This window comes from Trachurus trachurus (assembly GCF_905171665.1).
Source record: "Trachurus trachurus genome assembly, chromosome: 6".
NCBI lineage: Eukaryota > Metazoa > Chordata > Actinopteri > Carangiformes > Carangidae > Trachurus > Trachurus trachurus.
In genome coordinates, this window is record NC_139897.1 from 8,424,836 (window position 1) to 8,451,239 (window position 26,404).

The 26,404-nt window shown below is 39.9% G+C and overlaps 1 protein-coding gene across 1 annotated transcript in view; it reads right to left on the bottom strand.

The window, feature by feature from the left end:
* The window catches only part of nell2a (neural EGFL like 2a), a gene marked incomplete at both ends in the record, with an annotated part of 97,302 nt that overhangs the window by 39,063 nt on the left and 31,835 nt on the right, over positions 1-26,404 (bottom strand). Inside the window, 2 exons of the mRNA XM_083974115.1 lie at positions 2,813-2,938; positions 25,487-25,615. Of these exons, the coding sequence (XP_083830241.1) occupies positions 2,813-2,938; positions 25,487-25,615 (255 nt within the window). The remainder of the gene's footprint in view (positions 1-2,812; positions 2,939-25,486; positions 25,616-26,404) is intronic.

Consider the following 26,404-nt stretch of genomic DNA (forward strand, 5'->3'; position numbering starts at 1 on the left):
AACTTATGGTTGGGAGAATTGTCAAACATTGAGACTGAGATTCTACAATGAAGATAGAGGAGATATGTTTGATAAAACATGGGACCCAGTACTGAATTACCTTAAAAATGTGAGCCCATAGACACTGGCTAATGTGCAAACAAGAGTATGATCTTTTATATGCCTACCAACCTATTTATTTTACTATTATTATCATTATTTTTTCTGCTTTTATATTCTGCCTACAGTAGATACTCATTTTATGACCATGAAATATTGTTGTAATGCTTGATGTGCTGTGTTATTTGCTTTTTTTCTTCTCTTCTCTTTTTCCTCTACTTATTTTCTCTCTCTTTTTTTTTTCTTTATTTTATATTATTTTTCATTTTTCTCTACATTGAAAATCAATAAACATATTTCTAAAAAAAAAAAAGTGATTCCCCCGAGCTAGAAAATGTCCTATTATCATACTCAGAAGCTGGAAAAACGACCAAGAATTGTGTGATTTTCAGCAGCATTAGAAATATTGAAATATTCAATCCAATCCAGTTTGCTGTTGTTCAACATTTTGGCAAATTCTCCTATTGCCATAATCCCTATAGTCATAGTGGTACAGTAGGTGTTTTGGAGTTGTAGGATTGTGTATTTGATGAGTTTGATGAGGGACAGGGGACCAGTACCATTCACATCCATTGTGTTATCTGAGCAGCTCACATCTCTGCACCGCACATCTCAAAACAACATGCACTGATAATTAAAGGCAATGAACCTACTGCTATGACTATACGGATTATGGCAATAGGCGAATTTTCCAAAATGTGGAACTATCTCTTTAACGTTCTCTCCCTTACTTTCTGTCATATCTGATAAAGGCATAAACATAATTCTTTTACATTATCATCTCTTCCTTGTCAGACCTTATACTCCTCTGGCTGGTGATTCGTCCAAAAACACAATTGTTACCTCGTTTATCTACAACACATCTTTAGGAGGCGTGAGAACGTTGTGACTGTCGGTTTCTGCACTGTCAGTTAAAGTTCCCTCTGAAGCAGAGTCTCTCTCATCTACCCAGTCTTTAAAATCAAAAAAACATCAATCATATGGTGTTGAGCACAAACTCGAAGAGCGCGTTGTTTTGGTGACTGGGCTGTCTGTTTCTAACTGACTGCCATGTAATTGGTCATAAACAGCTTTGTTCATCCTACTGAGAGTAAATCAAGGCAATGTCTTCGCTCATCAACCAAACGCTGGGCCTTGTCCTCTGTAAGATAACTGTTGCTTTTATAAAAAGTGCTACATTTTCAATGCATCAGTGAACAGATGTCTTAAAGTTACCAACAAACTACTGTGGTGGGGGAAGCTGTTAGGAACATCTCAGCCTACAAGCACAACCACCTCAACACAGAGGCAGAGAACAAAGAAAGTGATTCGTCCACACAATCCCTCCCACAGATTGATTCGGTTTGCTTTTGAAATTGACTTTGGTTTCAACTTTGATCAGGAACAAATGGGTCTGCTGCCTCCACTCACACTCTCTCTGTTTCTCAGGTTCTCAGCCACTTTCTTCCTCCTCATCACACACACACAGAGTACATTTGCACAGCAGATGAAGACTATACACATTCCCACACTCTCACGCACACAAAGAAAACAGAGAGTCCACAGACACCTTGACACCTCCAAAGAGGCCTGAAGTTAATCTATGATTTTCTGTGAAGTTTTCAAAGGATAAAAGTCTTTACATGATCCATGGGAATTGCTTTTCCAAAGCTCACAGTTTCAAATATGTCAGATAACAAACAACTGACTTGTCTCATGAAATAAGAGTGGGAAAGATATCAAGTACAACGACCACACTTTCCCATTTGCTTGTGAACTTTTCATTTGTGCCGGTACATTAATTAAATAAATGCAATTATGGAGTTTATCAAAAGTTTTAACAAAGCGCAGACAGATTTGCTTCGTAATCTACACAAAGCAAAAAACCAATCCAAAATTGATTGGGCCGCTAACTGCCAGCTCTGCTGAATCATAAGGCTGCTATTGATTTGTGCGTCTGTGTGTGTGTGTTTTATTTTAATGCGGCGCTCATAATCGGAGCAAAACCAATAGCAGCAAATCAAACTCTGACATCCATCTCTGTGCATATTAAATGAACGGGCCGAGCGTAATTGCAGGGTGACAGATTGAAAGACAAGTGTGTCTAAGCAGGTGCCGCTTGGAATATGATGAGGAAGGAAAAAAAAACAGCAAGAGTACTGTAGGTGTAGCACGTGGCGACGGTGTTTTACAGGTGTTGTTTGGTAACTACAGCAGGTCTACAAGGCTTCTGCACCTTTACTGTATGTTTTCCTATACTCTATGGTTTTCTATTGCACTGCTTCTTTATTCTGTCTCGCACTACACCCTGACACTGATAACTCACAATATTTATATCAGGATGTCTGGCTGCCTCTTTCCTCCCCCCCCCTCATCTGTGGAGGCCTGTGCGTCTCCTGGCAGCAGAATTTATCACGATGAAATCAAATATCATCCTCCAGCGTATGACTAAAGATGCAAATTAAATCATTTTCTAACTGGCAATAACTTACTGTTGTTATATAAAATGCCTCTCTGTGACCCCCCTCCTGTGGTGGGAGCACCTGCAGTGAAGACATCTCCTTGTATCTACATACAGTAGCTCTCCTCATCTCTGCACCGACATCACGACCAAATCTATTCTTTATTTGCACTATTCCAAAACAAAATGGCTGCTCCGGAGGCCGAAGCGAAGCTAACTAACTACATGGTTCCAGCTCAAGCCCGTCAAATGGCAAGAGGATCCGAAGCTCACCTGTGCAGGAATAGTCATCGATCCTGATGTAGCCCGTATGGCAGATGCACATGAAGGAGCCGGGGGTGTTGACGCACATGGTGTTCTCCCTGCAGTAGTGCTTCCCCTCAGCGCACTCATCAATATCTGAAAAGAAGCAACACAGAGAGAGAGAGAAGGAGAACAAAGCTGGGTTAGATGTGGATCGCTGTCGCACAGTATTTCGGCGAGCGGCAATAATTATCTGCAAGTCCAATCTGTGAACGAACATTTTTACAACAATCGTCTGATGATTTCTTTTGAGACTTATTTTCATTAAAAGGTCATTATATATGTATACAGTCTAGCCACAGATATGAATGAACCTTGCCAGTCAGTATCAGAGAGTGCAGTACACTGAGCAGCTTTTAAGATAGTATTAAAAAGTGGCTGAAAGAAAAACAGTCCTGCACCCACTAAATTAAGTATTGTGATTATTATTGTGAAGTGGCAGTGTGTGTGTGTGTGCATGCATGTATGATTGTGACTGTATGATAGGCAATGAAATGTATGGTAGGATACGAAAGTGTAACGAGCTACTCGGTATGGAATCTCAAATTTTGGATTTTAATGAATGAAAATTAGCTTATAGCTGAATCTGGCACAATATTATGTATTAAGCGTTGTCCCTGTTAAATAAACTCACTAAATAAATAGAAAAATCCACACATAAAATTTTACAAAAACATTAGTTTCTAGATTATTAACACCCTCTTGTGGTGCAGATCAAACATAATCTCGTCATTTGTAAATCACTCTGCTGCATGGACAGCTCACGCCTCGGACCTCCACTTCAAACCTCTTGATGGATTTTGATTTGCTTATTTATTTGCTCAAACCCCTGCAGCCAGGTGACGTTCAACAACTTCATCCACTCTCCCTCTTAACATGAGATGCAAATTAGAATGTTACATGTGCAAAAGTATTGTTTGTGTCTGAGGTGGATTTATATACACACCGTATATATATATATATATATAATATATGTGGTGTTAAATAGCTAAAGGTATGAAGAACACATCCCATGACATATTGTATGATGTTTCCATGGAGAGAGAAACAAATGCAAAGAGCAAAGAAACTGGCAGAGAGAGAAAAAAAGAAAGGAGGGAATTAAATTAATATATGCACAAAAAACAGAGATAATTAGTTTACGCTTGTGTGTGTAGTCACAAATATTAAGCTGATTTATCATATTTTGTTGATGCACGTATTTGTCAGCGTTGCAACAGCAACGCCTTTTTATTATAGGAATAAATGACCTGACGGCGGCATCATGTCGTCTTGTCTCATTCTGCGAAGTTGGTGTCGAGCTTCCTGAATTCATCAAAGATGTTGGAGCCATAATTGACTTTGGCTTTCGTTAATTTCTAATTATGGGTGAGATGACATGAATACTTGGTGCAGTAACTGCTCTGCTGATCTCTTTAGAAAAAAAACCCAAAAAAGAAACTTTTTTTTGGACTTATTTGTTCAAGTCTTCCAAATTGAACAATGAAATCTGATGTTTGCCCGTGGCCTCTATAGTCACACACAGGAGCACTGTTTGATCTGACGCCCACACACACAAGTCCCTGTTGAAAACTAAATCCATTTTTATGACACACTATAGTTAAGCTTTGACTAGGAGGCTCCATGTTTATGGAGAAGGAAGCATCTTTACAGCTCTGTTAACGCCAACATCCCCCCACTCTTTACCGCGCCCTATTTCGGGTGTCACCCCCATTTTGGGAACCGCCTCATACAGCCCTGGCTACAGAAGGCCCCTGCCGTTATAAAGGCTCCTGTGCAGCAAAGGGAAAGGGGCCATTTGTCTTCATCAGTTGGAGACAGAGGTCGAAATGCAGAAGGTCCATGAGAGGTGGGCACTGAGGCACTTAAGGCTGCACCACTCGATTTTCAATCTATTTTAAAGTAAAGCACTCCACATAGTGGCTTAGCTGCTTTTCTCCAGACTACTACTGGCCATTCAGTTAATCTCTGTGCTCTGAGCATATTTTTAAATGTTGTATGCTGTGCACAGATAGTGACGGGAGAGAATTATGCCACTAGAAGAGTTCATTTAAAAAGTCTCTGAACACAGGCATGAGTGTTTTTAATCATTCTTGGGAAGCGCTATATGAGGTCACCAAACTTTAAGTACGAGCAACAACGACGAGGGAGCGCGCCGCTCCTTCTTAACAGGTGCAACAAAGGAGGAGTGAAGGATTTGTCCACAAAGCACAGTCAGTCTCACAGAAGACTTTATTGTGATCGGGGGGCAATTTGACTTGAAACAGTAGTAAGACACAACCCAGCCAGCTTAAACCACGAAATAAATAAAACCTTAATGCATTAAAACCTGATAATGAATATCACAGGACACTGCAATGTGCTACAAAACACAAAATAGCAACAACGACCTTAAGTTGGTTCAAAAATCCAACGGCTCAGGCAAAAGATTATCTCATCTATCTGATTTCACCTTCCTGTGGAAAGAGTAGCTCCTTACTGCTGAAGAGTAAAAGCTGTGTGGAGAGGGTGATGATGAGGTTCCACTGCTTTCTGAGTGGCTTTCACTTGATAGACATGGTTCAGATTATTCAAGTTAATTCCAATAATCTTTTGGCAAACTTTAATAATGCCTCCCAGCCTATTTTCATTAGCCATACTGAGGTTGAGTTAAAACCAAGATATTCATTGCAAAAATTAACTATGAAGGAGGAGTAAAACATTTTCATAAGTGACCTGTCGACGTGAAAGCCCCTCAGCTTTACCGTTATTACACCGTTAATAAGAATGAGTGACGGGTCAGGAGGTTTGCTGTGAAAATCATTAGGTTTCTCTTTTGTTTTTGAGACGAAGAAAGTCCTGACACCAGTGGATAAGACTGTCAAGGACAGGACTCATGGTTCTGGGATGCTAACTTTAACACAATCATCAGCAAACTTATGCATAGACCTTGAGTCAAACTTTCTCTGGCAGTCGCTGGATTACATGTTTGCGTCTTATTGCACTCCAGAGATATACAGTGTATATATTTATATATCTGTGAACTTTATAAAAAAAAAAAAAAACTGGTCCTCTCCAGCAAGTCGAAGAAAAAAGCAAGCAAGAAGAAAACCATATTCCTTCATTTCTATTCATTGACAATCATCTGCAAAAGCTGCCACAGTGTATCGCCTTTCGTCTCAAACTTCAAACCACTGCTCAGCAGACCAGATCTCAGTCCTGTTTAACGCTGCCTTCTGCTGAACCAAAAAGACTATACTGTACCTTTCACTGCTTCATGCCATATTAATGAGGATTTTAAGACAAGAATGTGGCATCCAAATGTTTAATTTTAAACTTTTATCTTAAAAACTGTTTGCCATATCTATGGCTCTATGTGTTATGATGCATGGCTTGTTTTTATTCTCTCTGCTCTGGTTTAACACTGGGCTTTCAGAGTTCACCTGCTTCAGATCAGGGTAACTTGAGAGGATGAGATCAAAACCTGACAAGAACCAAACTACTGACCAATCAGATTACTGGAAAACCAAGGTCAAGATAGGAACAAAAACAGTTTGCATTTACAAGTGAAAAAATATTAAATCAGTAGAATTGTTTTGCTGTTTGACTCTGCCCATGGTTTGAAAACAGAGCATTCAACAAACAGAGGGAGAGTTGATCACACTAAGTAACTACATAACATCTAATAGAGCCTCATTTTAATTGAACAAAGATTCTTTGATTCCAGACAGGATTTCTGACAGCGTTGATGTTTTTAATCTCACTCCATCACTGCAGCTCAGAATAACATGAGGAGACTGTGATGATAACTGGGAATAAAAGTTAAAACCCTCTGATGTCTTTTATTAGAAAAAATACCCACACACTCTCCTAAATAATTCCGTGATTATAGAACATTTCGGTCACATTGACCTCATCAGTCAATCTACTGATTTTCTCCTCTCTGTCCTGGCAGGCAACTTTGTTTTTTTGAAAAAGTTTGAAAACTTTTCTGTTTCACATCCTGTCCTTCAAATGATTAAGTAGCTACTTTATTCACAGTCCTACTGACAATGTTGTTTATAACTAACAATTCTGCCCTTTTCACACAAACTTGCTAATAGCTGGATTGGAAAACCCCAGTTTAACTGAACTAGTTGAGACCCATCTTGTAATACATACCCAGGATGGCCAGTGTTGGCCCAATGGAGCCAAAAAATCGAGGTTTATCCTTGGTGCATTGATGTCTACATTAAATAGCATAATAAGTACACACTATTAAGCATTAGTCAAGCATAAAATACTGAATTCATCATTTATAACACATGAACACTCATTAGTAAATAGTTTATAAACACAGTTAAAAATGTTTTACTTAAACACTAACGTAGCCTATTTATAAACTACATACTTATGAGTATTCATGCTTTATAAATGAAGAATTAAGTATTTATTAATGCTTAAAGGTTATAGCTACAACTTTTTAATTGAAACGATTAATTTTTCAAAAATAATAGCCTACATACACAGAACGTCTAGAGGAATGCAAGTAGCCTATTAATTTTACAGAATTTTTTTTATAGTATAGAAATAATTGTTTTATAAATTTGGACGGGTCTAAAATAAATACATATTTACATCTGGTTAGATTGGCAGCGTCAGCATTAAATTATATCTGCGCCAGCATTAGTACGTTGATGTCACGTGAGGCGGAGCCCAGGGGGGCCAGATCCTGATAGCTCTGTGGAGAAAAAATTGTTTCTGTTTGTGCTAATGCTAATGCTAACTAACCGTTAGTTTAGTTCGTCTGCAGGTCAGTTAGTGTGAAATGATTCAGATGTGTTTCCAGTCCATTGTCAACACCGGAGCTGCTGCTTGTCAAATATGGTACACATTAACTTAGCTTTAGCTACCAGCCACTCCCGGCGTACCTGACAAGTACAACTGAAGGTTGGAGTGAAAGCAGGCGAGTGTGAGTGCGACACCTACTGGCTGGGAGGAATTAAACTTGTAACTAAACCCTTTAGGCTACTTATTATAAAGTGTTACCCATAATTGTTCCTGATTAATGCTCCCAGTGGTCACTTGTTTGCTGGTGATACACTTTATGCCTTGGTTTCACCTTAACAACAGATTACTCTTGAATGCAGAATAAAACAAGTAGCTACATGGTTTTCTCCACCTGCAGCAGTGACCCTGAGCAAACATCATACAAGTTTTCAATTCAAAATAAAAACCAAACTAGATTTTTTTGTTGTCTATCTTCTTTCAGCCGTACTAAACTATTGTGTAGCCAACATTCATGTTTGTCCTTGACTGTGGAGATGCTCTGAATTGTCGTGCTGCCCCATCAACACTCCAGCAGTCAAGCCTCAATGTATCATTAATTGTGCTTTATCAAAAATGACAAATACTACACACATTGGTCCCTACAGACAAGAAGAAACAGACATCTGATGTTATTCATTTACAAAGCTTCCAAATAACCTCACATCTCCCATGTAAATCTGGTACCAAGAGAACATGATCCAGTAACTACTTAACCCTCAGTTCCCTCAGGTGTTCACTATGTATTCATTATTGGCACAACTGTTTGAAGTACTACGTACCAATTAAATGGAATGAACTGCAAACTGCCCTCAAACTAGACTTGACTTAACATTTCCCCTGGAGATTTTAAAGCTTGGTTTTGTGAAATAAAACTAAAGGGCCTGTTCTGGTCTCTTGTTCTTCTGTTCCTTTTTGAACTCCTTAGAATCAACAATCTTCATCTATTAACACAGCTCCACCCAATGTTAATATGTGCACAGGTCCACTCAGCCAGGATAACTGTAAACACATGTGTGTAGGTCTGCAGAGCCACAGTGGACACTTGCTGTGTAATGTGTGTGTAACAGTCATTAGCAGCACCAGACCCACTAAGAATAAATAACCAGCCCCTCAGCTTTTTATGCACACTTAGCTACTCTTAGCTTACTGGTGTGCAGATGCTGTAAAAGGCTGAGTCTTAAAGTTTCCCCAGTATAAAATCCTCGGCAGCGATTTCCAACAAACAGGCTTGGATAAGCAGAGTGTACCTTTACTGCCTAACATAAAACACCAGTAGAGTTGAAGGAGTGATGGTGAACAGACACTGCAGTCTTCTGGTAGATGGAAACTGCTGAACCAAACTAGAGCTAAAAACTGAAGACAACTGAATATTCATCAAATTGCCAAAACTTTTACCTCACTGGGATGCTCATGCACTCTGGTAATTACACTGAATTGCTGTTTTGTTCAACTGCATTTATTCAGGCAGATATCCTGTCCTCTAACTAATCAGTAAACAACAACATACTGGAGTATCTCTCCTTCCTGTGTGGTTTCATGATGGAAGCAATGAACATTTTTCAAATTGATCATAGAAATAAGTTAATGTGAGTTGTTATTTCTGCCAGCTCAATAAGAACCTGTGCAGCTGCTTTTTCTGTTTCTATTTCTCATCATTTTAGCTTAACCCTTTACAGGGCAAGTGACTGTTTTTGGACACTTCCGCACATGTTATATTTCCGCCCCGTGCACCCCGTCAGTAAGAGCAAGAAACATGTGGTCTTCACCAAGCCAATCAGCAAAGACCAGGCTACATTACGGTATACGTCATCATAGCCTTTGACTAATCAGCAGAGACCAGGAATGCCGCTAACTTTCTCTTTTTTTCGACCACGGAAAAAGACGCTCAGTCGGCTCGGCTCGCGGTAGTAATTAGATCGATACATCACAACTAATCAAGCTAAGTTGATGACACTCACACATTTTACAGTTGATTAGTTGTGCTAAGTCATGACATAAGTATTGTTTGTGGAGATCTTAGTGAAATGAGTGAAAATACACCATGAAAAATGCAGTGACCATAATTGATCATACGCCCGTTTATGGTAAACACTGAAGTGTCCGTTTTTGGACATTATGCCCTATTCAGGTAACAGACCATATAAGTGCATTTCTCTCACAAATAAGGCAATAAAATTTGGGAAAGTGTGTTTTAATGTTGCCTAATGTTTCTATATAACGTAACAGTGATTTAGAGAGAATTTTAGACATTTTGCAGCTATAAATAGTGAATATGAGTGATTTTTCTCAGTTTATGACTTATAAACAGCTGTGTAAATTCTTTAGATAAATTTGTGTTGTTTAAGGTTTTTATATAACCATTCAGTAATTCAGAGAGAATTTTAACTAATTTCAAGACATTTTGAAGCTATACATAGTGAATATGAGTGACTTTATAATCGTATAAAATACAATATATATATTATATATACAAATGCCTATATACATATATATTATTATTATTACAATAATATTATAATAATTCCAATTTATAAGCCATACATGTTCTAAAACTTAATAATTTTTGCACTTTATGTGTTTTTCTTATATTTTCTATACATACACTTATTGGAATTTTTCTTTACCACAAACGGGCAAGGAACCAAAAATGGTCACTTCGTTGACCTTCAATTTCTACATGAAAATGAAAAATTTTGAAAAATGTCAAAATTGCAATTAAGTTTTGTTATGTCCTAGAATAACAATCTAAGGTTGGAATTTTGAATTTCAAAGTATTTCAATGAGTGCCCTATAAAGGGTTAACACATAGAAAGCCACGTACTGTAGGAAGATGTGACTCAGCCGTCTGGAACCAGGCTAATGCTCATGTTGCTCTGGTCCACTGGATGTGTGCAGTAAGTTTTTTACTAACACGCTACAACAAGAACTTGATAAAGGAGCGGAGTGTCCGGGCTTTGTTTCTGTGCCTGGGTTATTAAAAGTGAGTTAGTGCAGCATATCATTTATTAGATTGTCCTTTGTTTTTCCTTCTCATTCTCACGATTCCATATTTGGATCCATATTAGCTGTTGCCTTAGCAACAGCTATTCCTGGGGTCTAACTGCATGCCAAACCATCACACAGAAGATGCACAACACTGCCAGGGTAAACAAAATAATCTTGATAATGTGATGCAACTGAATGCAATTCGATGCAAATCCAAGTCGAACCAAACGAACCGGGCTGCGTTACACGCTCCGGGGGCTTCGCTCCCGTTGATAGTACAGGTCAAACGTAGGCACTTTTTGAGAGACAAGCAACATAGTCCTGGGCATTATCAATTTATTATTCATTCACAGTATTCGGTGTCTGTGAGAGCCCAAGAAGACATTCACCCCTGAATATGTTCTGTGCCAGATGCCTTTGCAAAGAGTACTTGAAATTGAATTTCAATAGATTTGCATTGGCATTCACTCAGCTTGCATGTCCTTGGGTAGAGCACCGCCCACCATCCTGACAAACTAAGAGCTTAGCACCTACCTACAACTGTGGCATTCACATTTCCTTGGTCGTCTTCCTTTCACACTTTCATCAATACTAGCTGCCTCCAGCTATTCAAAAGCTTCACGGGTAAGTGAAGCAGGCAGACAATCAGCGGACATCTATGAAAGTACATGTGTCCTTCACTAAATGAATGGAGGCTAATTAAACCCTGTGACTGGCTTTGACAGAGAGAGAGAGAAAAACCATAGACTTTTGGTGCTGGTAGGAAGAAAATGGGAGGTAAAAGGAAAGGGCAGACAGCACAGGTAAAAAAGAAGTGGATTAGAGACAATGGCAGAGTCATGACAAGCTATACTGTAGTGCCTGATAGAAAACGGGAGATGAGACAGCTGGGGTGAATGACTGACATATGAAGTGAGTGATATGGAGGGAGGAGGGGAGAAAGGAGCAGGCAAAGTAGTGGATTAAACAGAACGATGAAGAATAAGGGTGAGTCTGTTTGAAGTAAAAAAAAAAAAAAAAAAAAAGGTGAAACGTGAGGAGTGTGTACGTGAGAGTGAACAATTTGGAAGGAGAAAAGAGATTTTAGATGGATCACAAGTGCAGAGAAAGCAGCAAAAAGTATTAACTGTCGCTAAGAGACAGAAAGTAAAAGAGAAAATTCAGTCCGTCCGCAGTCACAATGGTAACCTTGAGCGGAGGTCTTAGGTGACAACGAGCTTGCTTTCTGATTGGCTATCCACTCCGCAGCTTTGATTTAGAGCCTATTAACTGTAAGACACCATCCATCCCGCCCTCGGTGACAGCAGTTACGTTTGCTAAAACAATATGTTAGGAGGTGAGATGATGAGGGGCAGCGCACACGCGTGTGGGGAGGGGGCGACCATCTCCATCTCCATTAACGCACTCCATTTCCTTGATTGGCCTGTCACATGGACACACGTGATGCGGCAGGCAAAGACTGCTGGCCTGGAGTCAGCGGCGGCTTTTATCCCTGAATGAAGAGATCGGGGTCAAGCTGTTGCCACGCCACGATGGATGACTAGAAAATGGCGGTGTTCTTTTTTTCCTTCACCTTTATGCATTCCTGCATGAGCACTAAATCAATCATGGTCATACCTGAGGAGGGAGGGCACTGCTGTAGGATCTGGACTAAAAACATGCTTTTGTGCATAAGGAGGGAGATCTTAAAAAACAGAGTCACTGCAGTATTTAGAAAGTTCTATACAATTAATTTAAAATAAAACCAAATATCCTATTATATCCATTAGAATAAAACAAAACTGTCGACCTGCTAGTGACACCAAAGGAACCGAACTGACAGATCTGACCAGCTGACATCACCGGAACTAGCATAGCTAAAGTCACAACAACTCAAAATGCTGATGGCACACATCCTGTAACAATATGGAATCCAAACAATAACTTCTTAGAGCATTATGGGGTTCATTCCCCATATTCCCTATAATTCATGTTAATTCCTCGTGTTGCTTCCTGTCTCCATTTTAATAGTTCAGTTTTTGTCATAGAATTACTAAACTTTTAGCACAAAATCATACTCAGATAATAAACAAGTATAATAATATACAGTGGCTCATTGGCTTATTGGCCTTAAAAAGAGTTGTTTTTTAAAAAGTTAATTTTGTCTTTATCTTGTTTATTAAAACATTTGAATATTTTTAAAATGTAATTTATATTTTTATTCATTTATAATGACATATTTCTTTTACCAAAATTGTTCCGATTGTCAGCCCACAATGCATTTGTAGCCAATTTAGATTAAGAAAGTCTGTCTTAGAGCATGGACACACAAATTCATATTCAATTTTTTTTTAAATGCAGAGGATATTGCAGAGGTGTCATATCAGGACTACATTTCTCTAAAGAAAGATGTAATCTATCAAACCTGTTTGCTCATAGAGTAGAGTAAATATCTTTGCATTCAAGCACAGACTGATTTACACATGCTATCCCCAGCTGTCAGTATACTGTTGAAGGTCACAACTGACATTTTTCATATTCCAGTTATTGTTCATCAAAGTATTACCACAGCTATATACATAGGGAATAACAGCTTATCCCTCTTCGCTTGTATGGCACGTAGTTTCTAATAGGGAGCATCCTCACTATCTGTGTTTCATACTGCAGTACACCGAGGTCTGGGAGTAAGGAGATAACACCGCCATTGCCTTTGGATGTCCCACAAAGACACCCGAATCTCTGCCATTCCACTAGCGGCCTTTCGCTTTATCTCTCCTTCTTTCTGTCTTTTCCTCATCTATCCATCCCTTCCGCAAACAGCTCACTCACTCAAGCAGATGGTTTTCAATAAATGGCAGAGGGACGGGGCTTGCCAAAACATTGTCTATTACTGAGTAGCAAGTTCCCTCGTGGTCAGATATATAGCAGCCAAAGGGAAGAGTGAAGAGACAGAGCTGTCCCTGCCGGCCAAAACAGTGTGCCACTCAGCAGATAGTCTCCACAGCTGGCCTTGGTTCCTCACCGGTGGAGAAAGGTGTCAGAGGACGTAACACGATGCCTCTTCTGGTATATGGGGGTGCGATTGGGTCAAATATTGATTCTAGTTGGTGCTCAGGATGTGTTTTGGTTCAGAGAAATGTCAATCAATGTAAAAGCAGCCAGTGGGATGCCATCATCAAGTCTCTGAAAGTAAGAAAGAAAGTTTTTTTTATTTTAGAAAAATACTGTGAGCAACCAACGCTGCAAATGTTCCAATTATAAATATTCTGGCTTTAAAGAGGAACTATGCAGGATTTGTATCTTAACTATGCTACATTTTTACCTTAATTAAACAGCTTCGGAGTAATTGTGATGGTTTAATCTTGTCACGAGGGAGAACGGATGCTCTCCGTCTTCTCTTTGTATGTCACTTATTGTGTCTCTGTTTTGAAAACCAACTTTGCAAGATTAGCACCGCCGCCCCGGTGTCCCAGCTCTCACGCGCCCCGTAACCCATAATCTCTTGCTTATCACAGATAAGACACAAATATACACATCATAACATCGTATAACGTTATCTACCGATCTATTGATTGATTTTTCGTCGGCCTTGTTGTAAACAAATGCACATGGCCAGGAGGAGGGTTAGCGAAACAGCAGAAAATCAACCGGACTTACAAGAGAGCTTTAACTGAATAATTTAAAGTTTGGCAGATACACTTATTTGCTTTTTTTGTCAAATGTTAGATGAGGAGATTGATCAATTGAATTTAAAGCAATGACAGTTGAAGGACAATTGTCATAGATTCTATGTTGACTGTTGCAACAAAACGTCTGCTTCAGCACAGGAGCTGGACACTTAGGTGGACACTGTGCAACAGTAGGAAGTGTTGAGAATAAAGTCAAACTCTAAACATTGCTGCTTAAAGTCCATACCGGCAGATACCATACCAAGACGAGTTATATTGATGCGGTGTAATGGAAAGACGGTTTAACAAGCTTAATTACTCTGAGGTACATTCAAATTGTCTTTCATTCAGATGGAAATGGAGGTAAATGATAAAAGAGCAAGCTGTCTTTTAATCAGTTTGCTTCATTACTGCTGCAATCTTTTGGTGCAATCATTATTTTTCATATCAGCTTGAAAGGAAATCACAATGGAAAATAAAATGAGGCAAAATGAATTTCCCTCAAGTGAAAGTGAGCAGCTCACAGTTTCTTTTTCTGGGTCATTACCTGAACAGGAGCCACAAATATACTTTCTTAAGAGGAAACTCTTTCCTTCACCTAACCAAACTGAACAATCGCTCCTAAATAAACAGGCTCACAAACACCCAAAACAAATATGCAAAACGTCATTGCCAATTTGGGCGAGAGCAGGAGCCAATTAAGATGACTGAGTGGAAAGAATCCCATTAGGAGGCAACAAGAGTGAAGATCTAAATTCTGAGAGCACAGTCATTGTCTAAATACCAGACACTCACACTGTGATCAATCACTGTAAACACTTAGAAGCCTGCTACCTGACTTAGAACAATGAACGTCAAATAAGAAAGGGGGAGGAGGAGTGTGTGTGTGTGTGTGTGTGTGCCTGCTGGTGGAGTTGCAAGTTGTGTGAATGTGTTCGATCCCAGTATGTTCGACACATGACAACCTCACAGTCTCCGCATGGGGATAAAGTTCCATCCAATTTAACAACACGCAAGGATCCTTTCATGCAAACATCTACCAGGCCTCAGATAAGTGCATAACAAGTGCATGCGCACGCGGGGGTCTATGTGCCACATTAAACACGCACTTAACATGCTTCGATTTGGCGCGTGTTAAATGAAAGCCATTGAGTCTTATAAAGCAAGCTGCCTTGTTTGCGTGAATGGGGTTTTGCTCTCCATCACAGCTCTCATTAATCTGGGATAAGAGTTTCAACCACGGGTAAATCGATGGAGCATCATCATCCATCACTCTTCAGTCTGTGACCGAGGGCAGCCTGTAGGCTAGAGGTCTAAACAATAAGTAGCAAACAGCAAGCAGAGCTTTATGAGAAGCTGTCGATTTATTAAAAACATGTGTTGCTACATATATTTTCCACTTCTTTTTTGTTGTATTTGTTTAGATTATATACTATTCCAGTTATAATATTAATCTACAGCATGGGTTTATTACCACAGCATCATTTTAATGTTGCATGAATTATTGCATTATTTCTCTTCCATGAGCACCGATGGTTTGGGGGACCCCTGAAGCACTCCAGTTTTATTCTTTTTTCTGCATTATATATTTGTTTATGAAGAATTTGCACATGAATGAGTGACTATACAGTAATGCAGATTAACAAGCATAAAGTCTTGCTACTGTGTCTGGGATGTAGTGATGAGGATGTTTTTAGTGCCATAAATGGAAGAACTCCACCTGAGCATAAGGCAGTCGATGAATTACGGTAAGTGTGATCCTATCCGGACAAGCAGCGGAGAGGAAACCTCTCCCATGTGGCATTTGAAGGATATTGGATACTGTTATTTACACTGGAGACAGACTGTCTGGGTGATGGTGGGATTGTCTGTTTTGGGTGACATTTCAGGAGGGTCACAGAGGTGAGATGTGTGTAAACAAACACACAGCCAGCCATAATGTGTGTGTGGTTCCCCTGTGTGTATGTGATTCATCTGTGTGTGTAGGAGGGGTGTGTGTGTGTGTGTGGGTAGGGGGTCAGGACCCTGGCAGGTGGGGAGCCCAGAGGCTCCCGGCTCATCCCGACAGTGATGGGGTTTTGGAGCGGGCCATGCTCTTCAGTCAGTGCCAATTAGCCTGCTGCTACCTTGTGACATTCAAAAGATAGCAGCGGCAATCAGTCCATGTTCACACACAATATGCTAACACACACACCCAGTCATGCCTTAAAGGTGATTCAACCTCATTCTGTGTTCAAACAGCGTTGACCTTTTTAATCATTTATACTACATACATTATGAGACCTGCATTAACTCCATTAATAAGTCAGAAACGTGACTATTGGACAAACTAATGTGTGATGGCACTAGAAGCCGCCGCACACCCACACAGGTGTTTTCAATTCTGTGTACAAACAGCTCGATTGACATCCTCCTGTTGCATCGATTAGGGCGGGACATCTTCCCGTGTTATTGTTCTGATTGGTCCGGACGGTTTTGTGACATCATGTGATTTCCAGCATAGCCCTGCCTGGTGAGAGGTCTAATCAGTAAATAATTGATAACACCTGTGTCAGTGCGGATCAGCTTTAACGACACCTCTGCCTCTCTCTGCCCTTCAACACCTGACATGTCTGTTTACTGGCTGACTGTCACATTTGCTATTCAATATTATTCATTTGTTTTTCTTTTTTTAATGCTGCATTTTTCGAAATAATAATATAAGATGACAGCAAAAGTGCAATTTTAATCTACTTAGTGTTCACTGAGCGCTAAAGCGTCTAGTTGTTTTGGGAGTTGTCTAAGCATTTGCTAAAATGGAAAGTATAAATTTGTGACCCATTTTTAAAGATTTACATCATCAATAGGGACAAACTCTTGTAGGCCTGAGACCCAAAGGCAGGCCAGGAAGTCACAGGGTGACAACTTAAGGCCTAGTCCACACGAGCCCGGGTATTTTTGAAACCGTGAACATATGTTCCCGGTTGTATGTCCTGTCCACATGCAACCGTGCTTTTGGAAACCTGAAACCGTGGTTTTTTGAAACCGGAGTCCAGGGTGGGGTTTTCGGCCGGGGTTGGTTTCACCGGGTGCGTGTGGACACTGCAACCGTGATTGTTTTACTCGTTTACGTCATAGCTGCACACGTGCTGATGTAAACACTGCCAGCTGCAGAGGTTGTTTGCAGCGGTTTGCAGGTGAGCTCGCAAAAATGGAGGTGACAAAGTGGATTTTTATCACTTTTTATTTTATTTTATTTTATTTTTTACATCATCTAAATGCTAGGCTATTTGTATAGTTTTTCGATGAGAAAAATATAACGAAACGGTCGTCAGGGCGATCCTCTTGTCAGCTCCAAACTCACCCTCAATCACAGACCACAGCTGGTTTTCCACACAGAATCATTTACAGTAACGAGTGACGCTACAGATCAGCTGGGCCGCTGCCGGTGTGTTTTTAAAATTACAGAACTACTACAGTAGCGCCGCAGTTTCTTATTCCCCACCTTGTTTGATTGAGAGTTTTTCGGGATGATTTTCATGAATGAACAGGCAATAGCCTATGTCCCGGGTACGACGGGAGGGGGGGGTCGCATCATGCAGTGATAAAAAGAGCCTATGCGGAGATGAGGAACGAGCCAAAAGCCGAAAATGTATCCGTGACGTCCGCGGTCGATATAAAGTGGATATGTTTCATTCATCCATGTTTTGACACACAACAGCCAGTGATAATGAGTTGAGCCGCACCGACAGTCATGTGGCTCAGCAGCCAGGTGACGCACACAGCACAACAACACAGCACACAACAACACACAGCACAAGAGTCAAGACACAGCGCAGCAACATGTGCAGGCTGCTGCAGCAGTGCACGTCAAAGGGACACCGCCGAAAATAAAATAAATAGGCTACACATTTTTATTAAATTAATTAATATTTAATTGTTGGACTTGGAGTCTGTGAAATAAAGCTATAATAACACGTAGTTTTGAAATGGTTTTTGCGCATGTTTTCATCCATAAAATGACCAAAAATGAACACTATAAGCGGATTTCTTGATAACGAATTATTTAAACAGCATTTGTATAGAAATGATTCCGTCCCAAGCCTTTTGATCCATAAGCGGTTTCCACTGTATTTTGATTGGTTAAAACAGCCTTCCACACGTGCATTGCGTCACTTGGTAGCGGATTTCACGGTTGCGTGTGTACGGAGTGTTTTTATTACACCACTGGTGTGGACGCGAAGCAAAACTCCGGTTTCAAAAATACCCGGGCTCGTGTGGACTAGGCCTCAGTTTCAGTCTTCTGTTGAGATTTGCAGGATACAAAAACTATAGAACACTGAGGTAGATCAATCAAACCAGAACTATGTTCAAAAAAAGACAACTGAAAATATGTTAAATTTGGGTGAAGAATCTTTTGAAGTTTATGTTGATATCTATCTAACACTACATCTTTCTATGCATTATGTCTAAGTGCAGGATATAACCAAACCAATGACATAATGTGCAGTGTCCTAAAGGGATAGTTCAACATTTTACTGCTTGCTTAAAGGTGCCATATGTAAGAATATGGCCAAAAACGGTTACTGCAGTCAAATTCAAAACACAGCGATCTCATTTTTTCTTCCAGTCGTAACGCAGGTCAGTGGACCAGACCGGAGGCTGAAATGCCACTGAAGCCGCCGTGACTGGGAGAGAGGGCTAGGTGGCGCAACATGTAAACACATAAATTCAAAACATAAACATGATTTGCAGTCTGCAAAAAAAGATTTTTAATGCGAATACTCTGGCTGTACTATTGTTGTTGGTGAGTTCATCATGTTATATGAACATTATTCCTGAGTCTCTGTGACATATTAGGAGGATTTTACGGCCAGTTGCTTTAGATTTCTTACATACTGTACCTTTAAAACTGTCCCTGAAGGCAACGCGCGTTAGCGGTTTTGCATGAATTTACCTCTAAAACAACTCTGTCTTGTAATGTTCCGTTATTATCTCATAGCGTGGTGAATGTGCAGGTCACAACTTGTCCACTAGAGCGTTTTGGAGTTGTTGGATTGTGTATTTGACAAGTTCGATGAGGGAAACCAAGAAATCCCATTAGCCTCCGTAGCGTAGCTCTGAGCAGCTCACGGCTGTGCGCCGCCGTTCTAAAAATAGCTTGCACCGACAAATAAAGGGAATGACCCGCTATGACTATAGCGATTATGGCAATGGGCCAATTTGCCAAAATGTTGAACTATCCCTTTAATGATATTCATTTGTTTTTCTGTTTTTTTATGCTGCATTTTTTCAAAATGTTCTTATTCTGCAACAAAAAAAAAGAAAACAGTCCAAATAATAATATAAGATGACAGCAAAAGTGCAATTTTAATCTACTTAGTGTTCACTGAGCGCTAAAGCGTCTAGTTGTTTTGGGAGTTGTCTTAGCATTTGCTAAAATGGAAAGTATAAATTTGTGACCCATTTTTAAAGATTTACATCATCAATAGGGACAAACTATTGCAGGCCTGAGACCCACAGGCAGGCCAGGAAGTCACAGGGTGACAAGTGACAACTTAAGTTTCAGTCTTGTGTTGGGATTCGTTCAATACAAAAACTATAGAACAGGTAGATAAATCAAACCAGAACTATGTAAAAAAAAAAAAAAAAGACAACTGAAAATATGTTAAATTTGGGTGAAGGACCCTTTGAAGTTTATGTTGATATCTATCTAACACTACATCTTTCTATGCATTATGTCTAAGTGCAGCATATAACCAAACAAATGACATGATGTGCAGTGTCCTTAAAGGGATAGTTCAACATTTTGGCAAATTGGCCCATTGCCATAATCCCTATAGTCTTAGCAGTAGGTTAATTACCTTTAATTGTTGGTGCAAGCTATTTTTAGAACTGCGGAGCAGAGCCGCGAGCTGCTCAGAGCTACACTACGGAGGCTAATGGGATTTCTTGGTTTCCCTCATCAAACTCTTCAAATACACAATCCAACAACTCCAAAATGCTCTGGTGGACAAGTTGTGACCTGCACATTCACCACGCTATGAGATAATAACGGAACATGACGAGACAGAGTTGTTGAATTTACCTCTAAAACAACTCCATCTCGTAATGTTCTGGTATTATCTCATAGTGTGGTGAATGTGCAGGTCACAACTTGTCCACCAGAGCGTTTTGGAGTTGTTGGAATGTGTATTTGATGAGTTTGATGAGGGAAACCAAGAAATCCCATTAGCCTCCGTAGCGTAGCTCTGAGCAGCTCGCAGCTGCGCGCCGCCATTCTAAAAATAGCTTACACTGACAAATAAAGGGAATGACCCTACTGCTATGACTATAGCGATTACTGTATGGCAATGGGCCAATTTGCCAAAATGTTGAACTATCCCTTTAATGTTATTTATTTGTTTTTCGTTTTTTTATGCTGCATTTTTTCAAAATGTTCTTATTCTGCAACAAAAAAAGAAAACAGTCCAAATAATAATATAAGATGACAGCAAAAGTGCAATTTTAATCTACTTAGTGTTCACTGAGCGCTAAAGCGTCTAGTTGTTTTGGGAGTTGTCTAAGCATTTGCTAAAATGGAAAGTATAAATTTGTGACCCATTTTTAAAGATTTACATCATCAATAGGGACAAACTATTGCAGGCCTGAGACCCAAAGGCAGGCCAGGAAGTCAAAGGGTGACAACTTAAGTTTCAGTCTTCTGTTGAGATTTGCAGGATACAAAAACTATAGAACACTGAGGTAGATAAATCAAACCAGAACTATGTTAAAAAAAAAAGACAACTGAAAATATGTTAAATTTGGGTGAAGAACCCTTTGAAGTTTATGTTGATATCTATCTAACACTGCATCTTTCTATGCATTATGTCTAAGTGCGGCATATAACCAATGGCATAATGTGCAATGTCCATAATAAATAAAGTGAGTTATTGCTCTCTATGAAAGGTTGTGCATAAAAATAAAATCCTGTTGCATACTTTGTCCCTTTCTATTTCATCTATTTTACAGAGCATCATTTTGTATTTCACATCTCCCCAACGGATGCCACAAAAAAACACACCCAGGCAGTCCTTCTGTCTGAGCAATCCTGACGGAGAAAATCTGAAGTAGGGCATTTCAAAACCAGACAACAATGGGAGATGCCTTTCTGCCTGCAGTCCTCTACAATGCTGAGATGAATAATGGTATTATCTCAACACGTTGAACTATACTGATTGTTCAATTTGGAGACAATCACACAGTCTGTCACTTCTCCACTGCTCGCCCCTCTGTCTAATTCTGTCCTAAACACACGCATGCATGTAGCAAAATAGGCCCTCAGTCTGACTGTGCTCTGAGGATGGAGGAAAAAAAAACTGGGCTTTTTCTGTTGGAGAACTCAGTGCTCAAATACCACACATACACCATGCACCTGCACACACACACACAGACTTACACAAAGGCAGGGTTAGTATCCCCCTGAGTTTTCCCTACTGCTGCTTCTATGAAAAATTTACACAGGAGTGATCTCATCGGCTATTTTGAGCCCATCTCTGACCTAGGAATGTTTTTAAAGAGCTGGTATCCGTCTGTGTTTTTTTGCGATGTTTGCCTTTACATTCGACAACACCTAAAAAATATTGTGTGTGTGTGTGTGTGTAGAAGCATCTACGTTGGTGTGTTTTCCTCTACTTCTCGTCATCACAGTCTCCCTGCCGCGTTCGAAACACAAAATCTGCTCTAACTCGGACATCTCTTCTCACTCATCCCACCGAGTTGAGACTCATCCAGACGCGAAAGCGGGCGACTCATCTTCCTGTGCATCTCATCGCAGACACAAAATGGTGTGTCCATTACATGAATACAAACATTCTCTCATCCATACGCAGGATCAGTCACTGTTTTGGCACAACGGTTCTTTTATTTTCTTCACAGGACACACGAACACACGCGTAAACACACGCTCACAATCATACGTGGTAAGTGAGTTACAGAGACACACGGAAAATCAATTGCCTTTGAGAGAAGTCCATCAGCAAATTGAGTCAATTTCAGGTTTCTCTGTGCAGTCTCTGATGCAAACACTCAGCACAGACACTGCCATCCAATTTCATAGCGAGAGTCGGGGCTGCTCTTGAGATGAATGGTCTGGGTCTGAAGTGTTGATCTTGGAGGCACAAGTCTGTCTGCCCCTGTACTTACTTTCACACAGTGCTGATGGGCTACCCATCCTTATTTCTACAACAGTCGACTGCGGAAAGTCTTTAGGCTGCTGACACAATGACATAAACAAAACAGCGGAGCTCCAGAAAAGGATGGTTTGTCAAGGAAAAAAAACGTCAACGTGCGAGTGGAAAGAAATGTAGCCTTGACTCAAGACCAATTAAGAGCCAAACAAGTCCCATTATTCTTTATCTTTCCCTTTGACACTTGAATTAAATGGATGTTTGAAGGTATTTTTAAAGAATTACGTACAGTAGAACCACCCTCAGGCACCCGGGGTGGAGAAGAATCCACATTTTTAAACATGGATTCACTGTTTTTTTCTTTCTTTTCTTTTGTCTGCCTTGGTTTTGTGCACAGCATTGACATATTAATACTTTATAAACTCATTATTAACAACATCATGTAGACACAGAGCTGCATTAGCAATTATTTGGAGCAGTGTTTGTGACCTTCTGATTTATCTCCTTTTAGCTCTGTTTTGATCTATTCTCATAGGAAAATATGCAGCTCTTTAGCTGAATGCTAAATGTAGGTAGGCAATTCTTGTCTGCCTGCTGTTTGCTGATTGACAGGTAGACAATCACAGATTTTTCCCTGAGAAAAGCTGCATGCTGTTGCCAAAAATGGGTTGATGAGAGCAGTGGGAATGAACCAAAATAGCCAAGATGATGGTCCTGAGAGTCCAATCGCTCAGCTGAGAGATGCTACAACGCTGCATTGAGCTGGAGGGCTTTTCAGAGACAGGACATGATTCTCATTATGTCTCATAGAGAAACATCCTTTACATAACACGTGGTCATTTTACTGATCAGTAATGAGGGTGTAACAAACCATTATATCTATTTGCATATTTATCTAAGAAGATGAGGAAGAAGAAGAAGAAGAATGGAAAATACCTATTAGAATTGTGAAAGAAGCACAATTAGTAATATGAATGGAGCAGATGTTAGCTACTCACAATATTGTAGCTGTCAAATTGACGTGACTGAAAAAAATGGAACACTATGCTTGATAAAAATCTGAACCATGGTGGTCCATGAGTACAAATACTTCAGTACAAGTGCCACGAAACAGTACTTACAGAAAGAACTTGAATAGTGCTTCAGTAAATGTTAATCACTTCCACCAAAGAGAGCATGGTTAGACACTGTTACTGTCCACTGGATCGTCTACAACCTCCTGCACTATGTCCCATTAAATTAGCAGCGATAGCATCTTTAATTACACAGATTGGCTGAGACAAATAACCTGGACAACCACTCACATGTGTAAATTAACATGAGATGTGCAGAAACCGTGAACTTTTACTCTTTCATTTAACAACCTGGTTACAGTAACAAAAAGCTCCACCGCGGCTCCACTCGCTACTTTCGCCTGATCTCGACGGAGGTGACAGAAAATACATTGCAGGCGGTGTGTGAACTGTAGATAAAAAGGAAATAGGCCAAGGCATGTGCTCGCAAACACATGCTCTAAAACTGCACACACACAATGAAAAGAGAAGATCAAGAAGGCTGTAGATCCACGGAGCAGCTGTCAAGGTCACACGCTGAAGAATCTGAATAACTTTGATGCCATGTTTGCTCATTAATACCAGAGCTGCACAGGCGTGGCAGTTATGACATGATGTTTACTACATATTTTACTACAGGATCGCATCGGAGATGATAAAGTCATCATTTTTTAATGATGCATCTGGTAAAAATTCAGCCAAGACGTGATATGAGGAATTCAGCTGAAGCACCCTCCGTCGAGTGAGTTTGAACTGTGCAATCTCTTCACCATCAGCCTGAAGTGACCTGCTCAGCGAGAGCATGTTTTTCCATCATGCAATGTGGGACATTCCAAAGGCAATCATGTAAAACATTGTCTGTTTTCATGAGGGAGCCCTGCTGATATAATAAATTGCATTGTGTTTTGCTTATAAGTGTAACATGGCTAGAGACATCTGAGTCTTTGCATGCAATCAGTAATGAATGACCCGGCTGATGATGGATGGCGCGGCTTTAATCGCTGCCGCAGCAGAGCAACACTTAATACATGCAAACATAAAGACCATCAGCATGTTTTATACCACAAATTAATCAGCTGACGGAGAAGAGAAACATTAGTCTCTCCAAATGCATTCTGAAAAGCAGTTATTATATATCGTGGACAGAAATAATGAGAGGATTACAGTCTCCCATCACAAAAGGATTATGTGATAAAAGTCTGAATTCAGCAATGTGTTGTCAGGGTTATTTGGCAAAATGCTGACATTATTTTGCAAGTCTATGTGTTTCCAAATTTTAGTCAAACTGACAAAAACAGACTAAATATTACACAACATGGCACTTAAATGAAAAACAAGTTCATCGGTCACAATTTTTTAAGGCCAATCTTCCAAGTGTCGGGGCAACTGAGAGCAATGAGCATTTCCATCGGATGGAGAAAATGAAAATGAAAACGGGGATAAAAGAAATTCAGCCACAACAGTGAAACACTGATCTCATGTCTTTGTATCTATTGCAGCAGGTCTGTGTCAGTTGGTTCTTTTGTTGTAGTTCTAGACTAACAATCAGCAAATACTGTGTGAAAAGTGGTAAAATACGGCATGACAACTCCAACTGTGACTGGAACAGTTTCAGCAGGAAGAAAAAGAATAAATATAAAGAAATCACTTAGACTAATGCCAAGTGAAGGGGATCGTGTGAAACTTTAGCTCAAGATCGATGTAGAGAGTCATTCACTGCCCTGACCTCCATGTTATCACGTCTCGCTGTATTATTTCAATGTAAGACACCTTGTCTGTGATCCTATATTTAGTGAAGAGTCTGAGTCAGGAAACATGATATCTGTGTGGTCATTTCCGCAAAAAAAATGGCATCAGACTGAGTCCACCTCATTTACACTGTAAAGTATAAGACCATATAAAAAGGTCTGGTTCCTCTCGTGCAGCCCAGGCACATTCACAAGAAATCAACCACACATCCACTCTCTGAGGTTGAAGAAACTTCAGCTTAAAGTCAGGGTTTTGTTATTCAGAGCCATGCCTTACCTTCACAGTAGGCATTATCGTCTCGAAGTGGGCGGAAGCCGTCCTTACACACACAGCAGTCTCCTGCCTCCAGGTTCACACAGTCTGAGTGCTCCACGCAGCTGTGACCCTCTGAGCAGAAGTCATGACCTGCAGGAGAAGCAGGGAGGAAAAGGTTGAGACCCAGAGGAGAGAGGAGAAGTGGAGAGGAATGATGTTTGGAAAGGTTGGGGTCATAGCACTACGACCTTTTCACACTGTATCTTTTTAATGCTGCTTCTTTCCAAGGTATGTTCGGACAAAACAACATTCATTAACACCGATGCATTTGACATCTTAAAAACAAACACGTGTTGATACAGCTGAAGTACAAACTGTAAATGAGTAAGCAAAAATTTAAAGGGAAACTACTCCTCAGTTTGTATTAATGCCATTTCTAGGCTGATTTTCTACCTTACAGACAGCCATTGATTTTCAGTTTATTCTGTGCAATAACAAAAAGCAGAAAAAAAATGCTTAAAAAATTGACCTGCAGATTTTTTTTTTCTTTGCAATGGTAATCGATCAAACACAATGGTGCTTTGTCCAGCCACTTGACTAATGTAGAGAGCACACAACTTAGCACCAAAACAAAGTATGAAAGGGATCATGTGAATTGTGTGGTTCCTTGTATGAGTGTGTTTATCTCAGCAGCCATTTCTTACTGACAAATGTTGTGAGAGATAGATACATATGTTTGCATATGTATATATGTGGATAGATATGTACATATTTGTAAAAATAGATGTTCAAGACTGATATAAACAAATGTTGCATGGCAACATATGTTTCAGACCTACAGTAAGAATGTAGTAGGATGGTGGGCTGATGGCTGGTCTGCAGCCATTATTTTCATTTATTTTAATGTTACATGTTTTAGTTTTACTCTAAAGATATTGT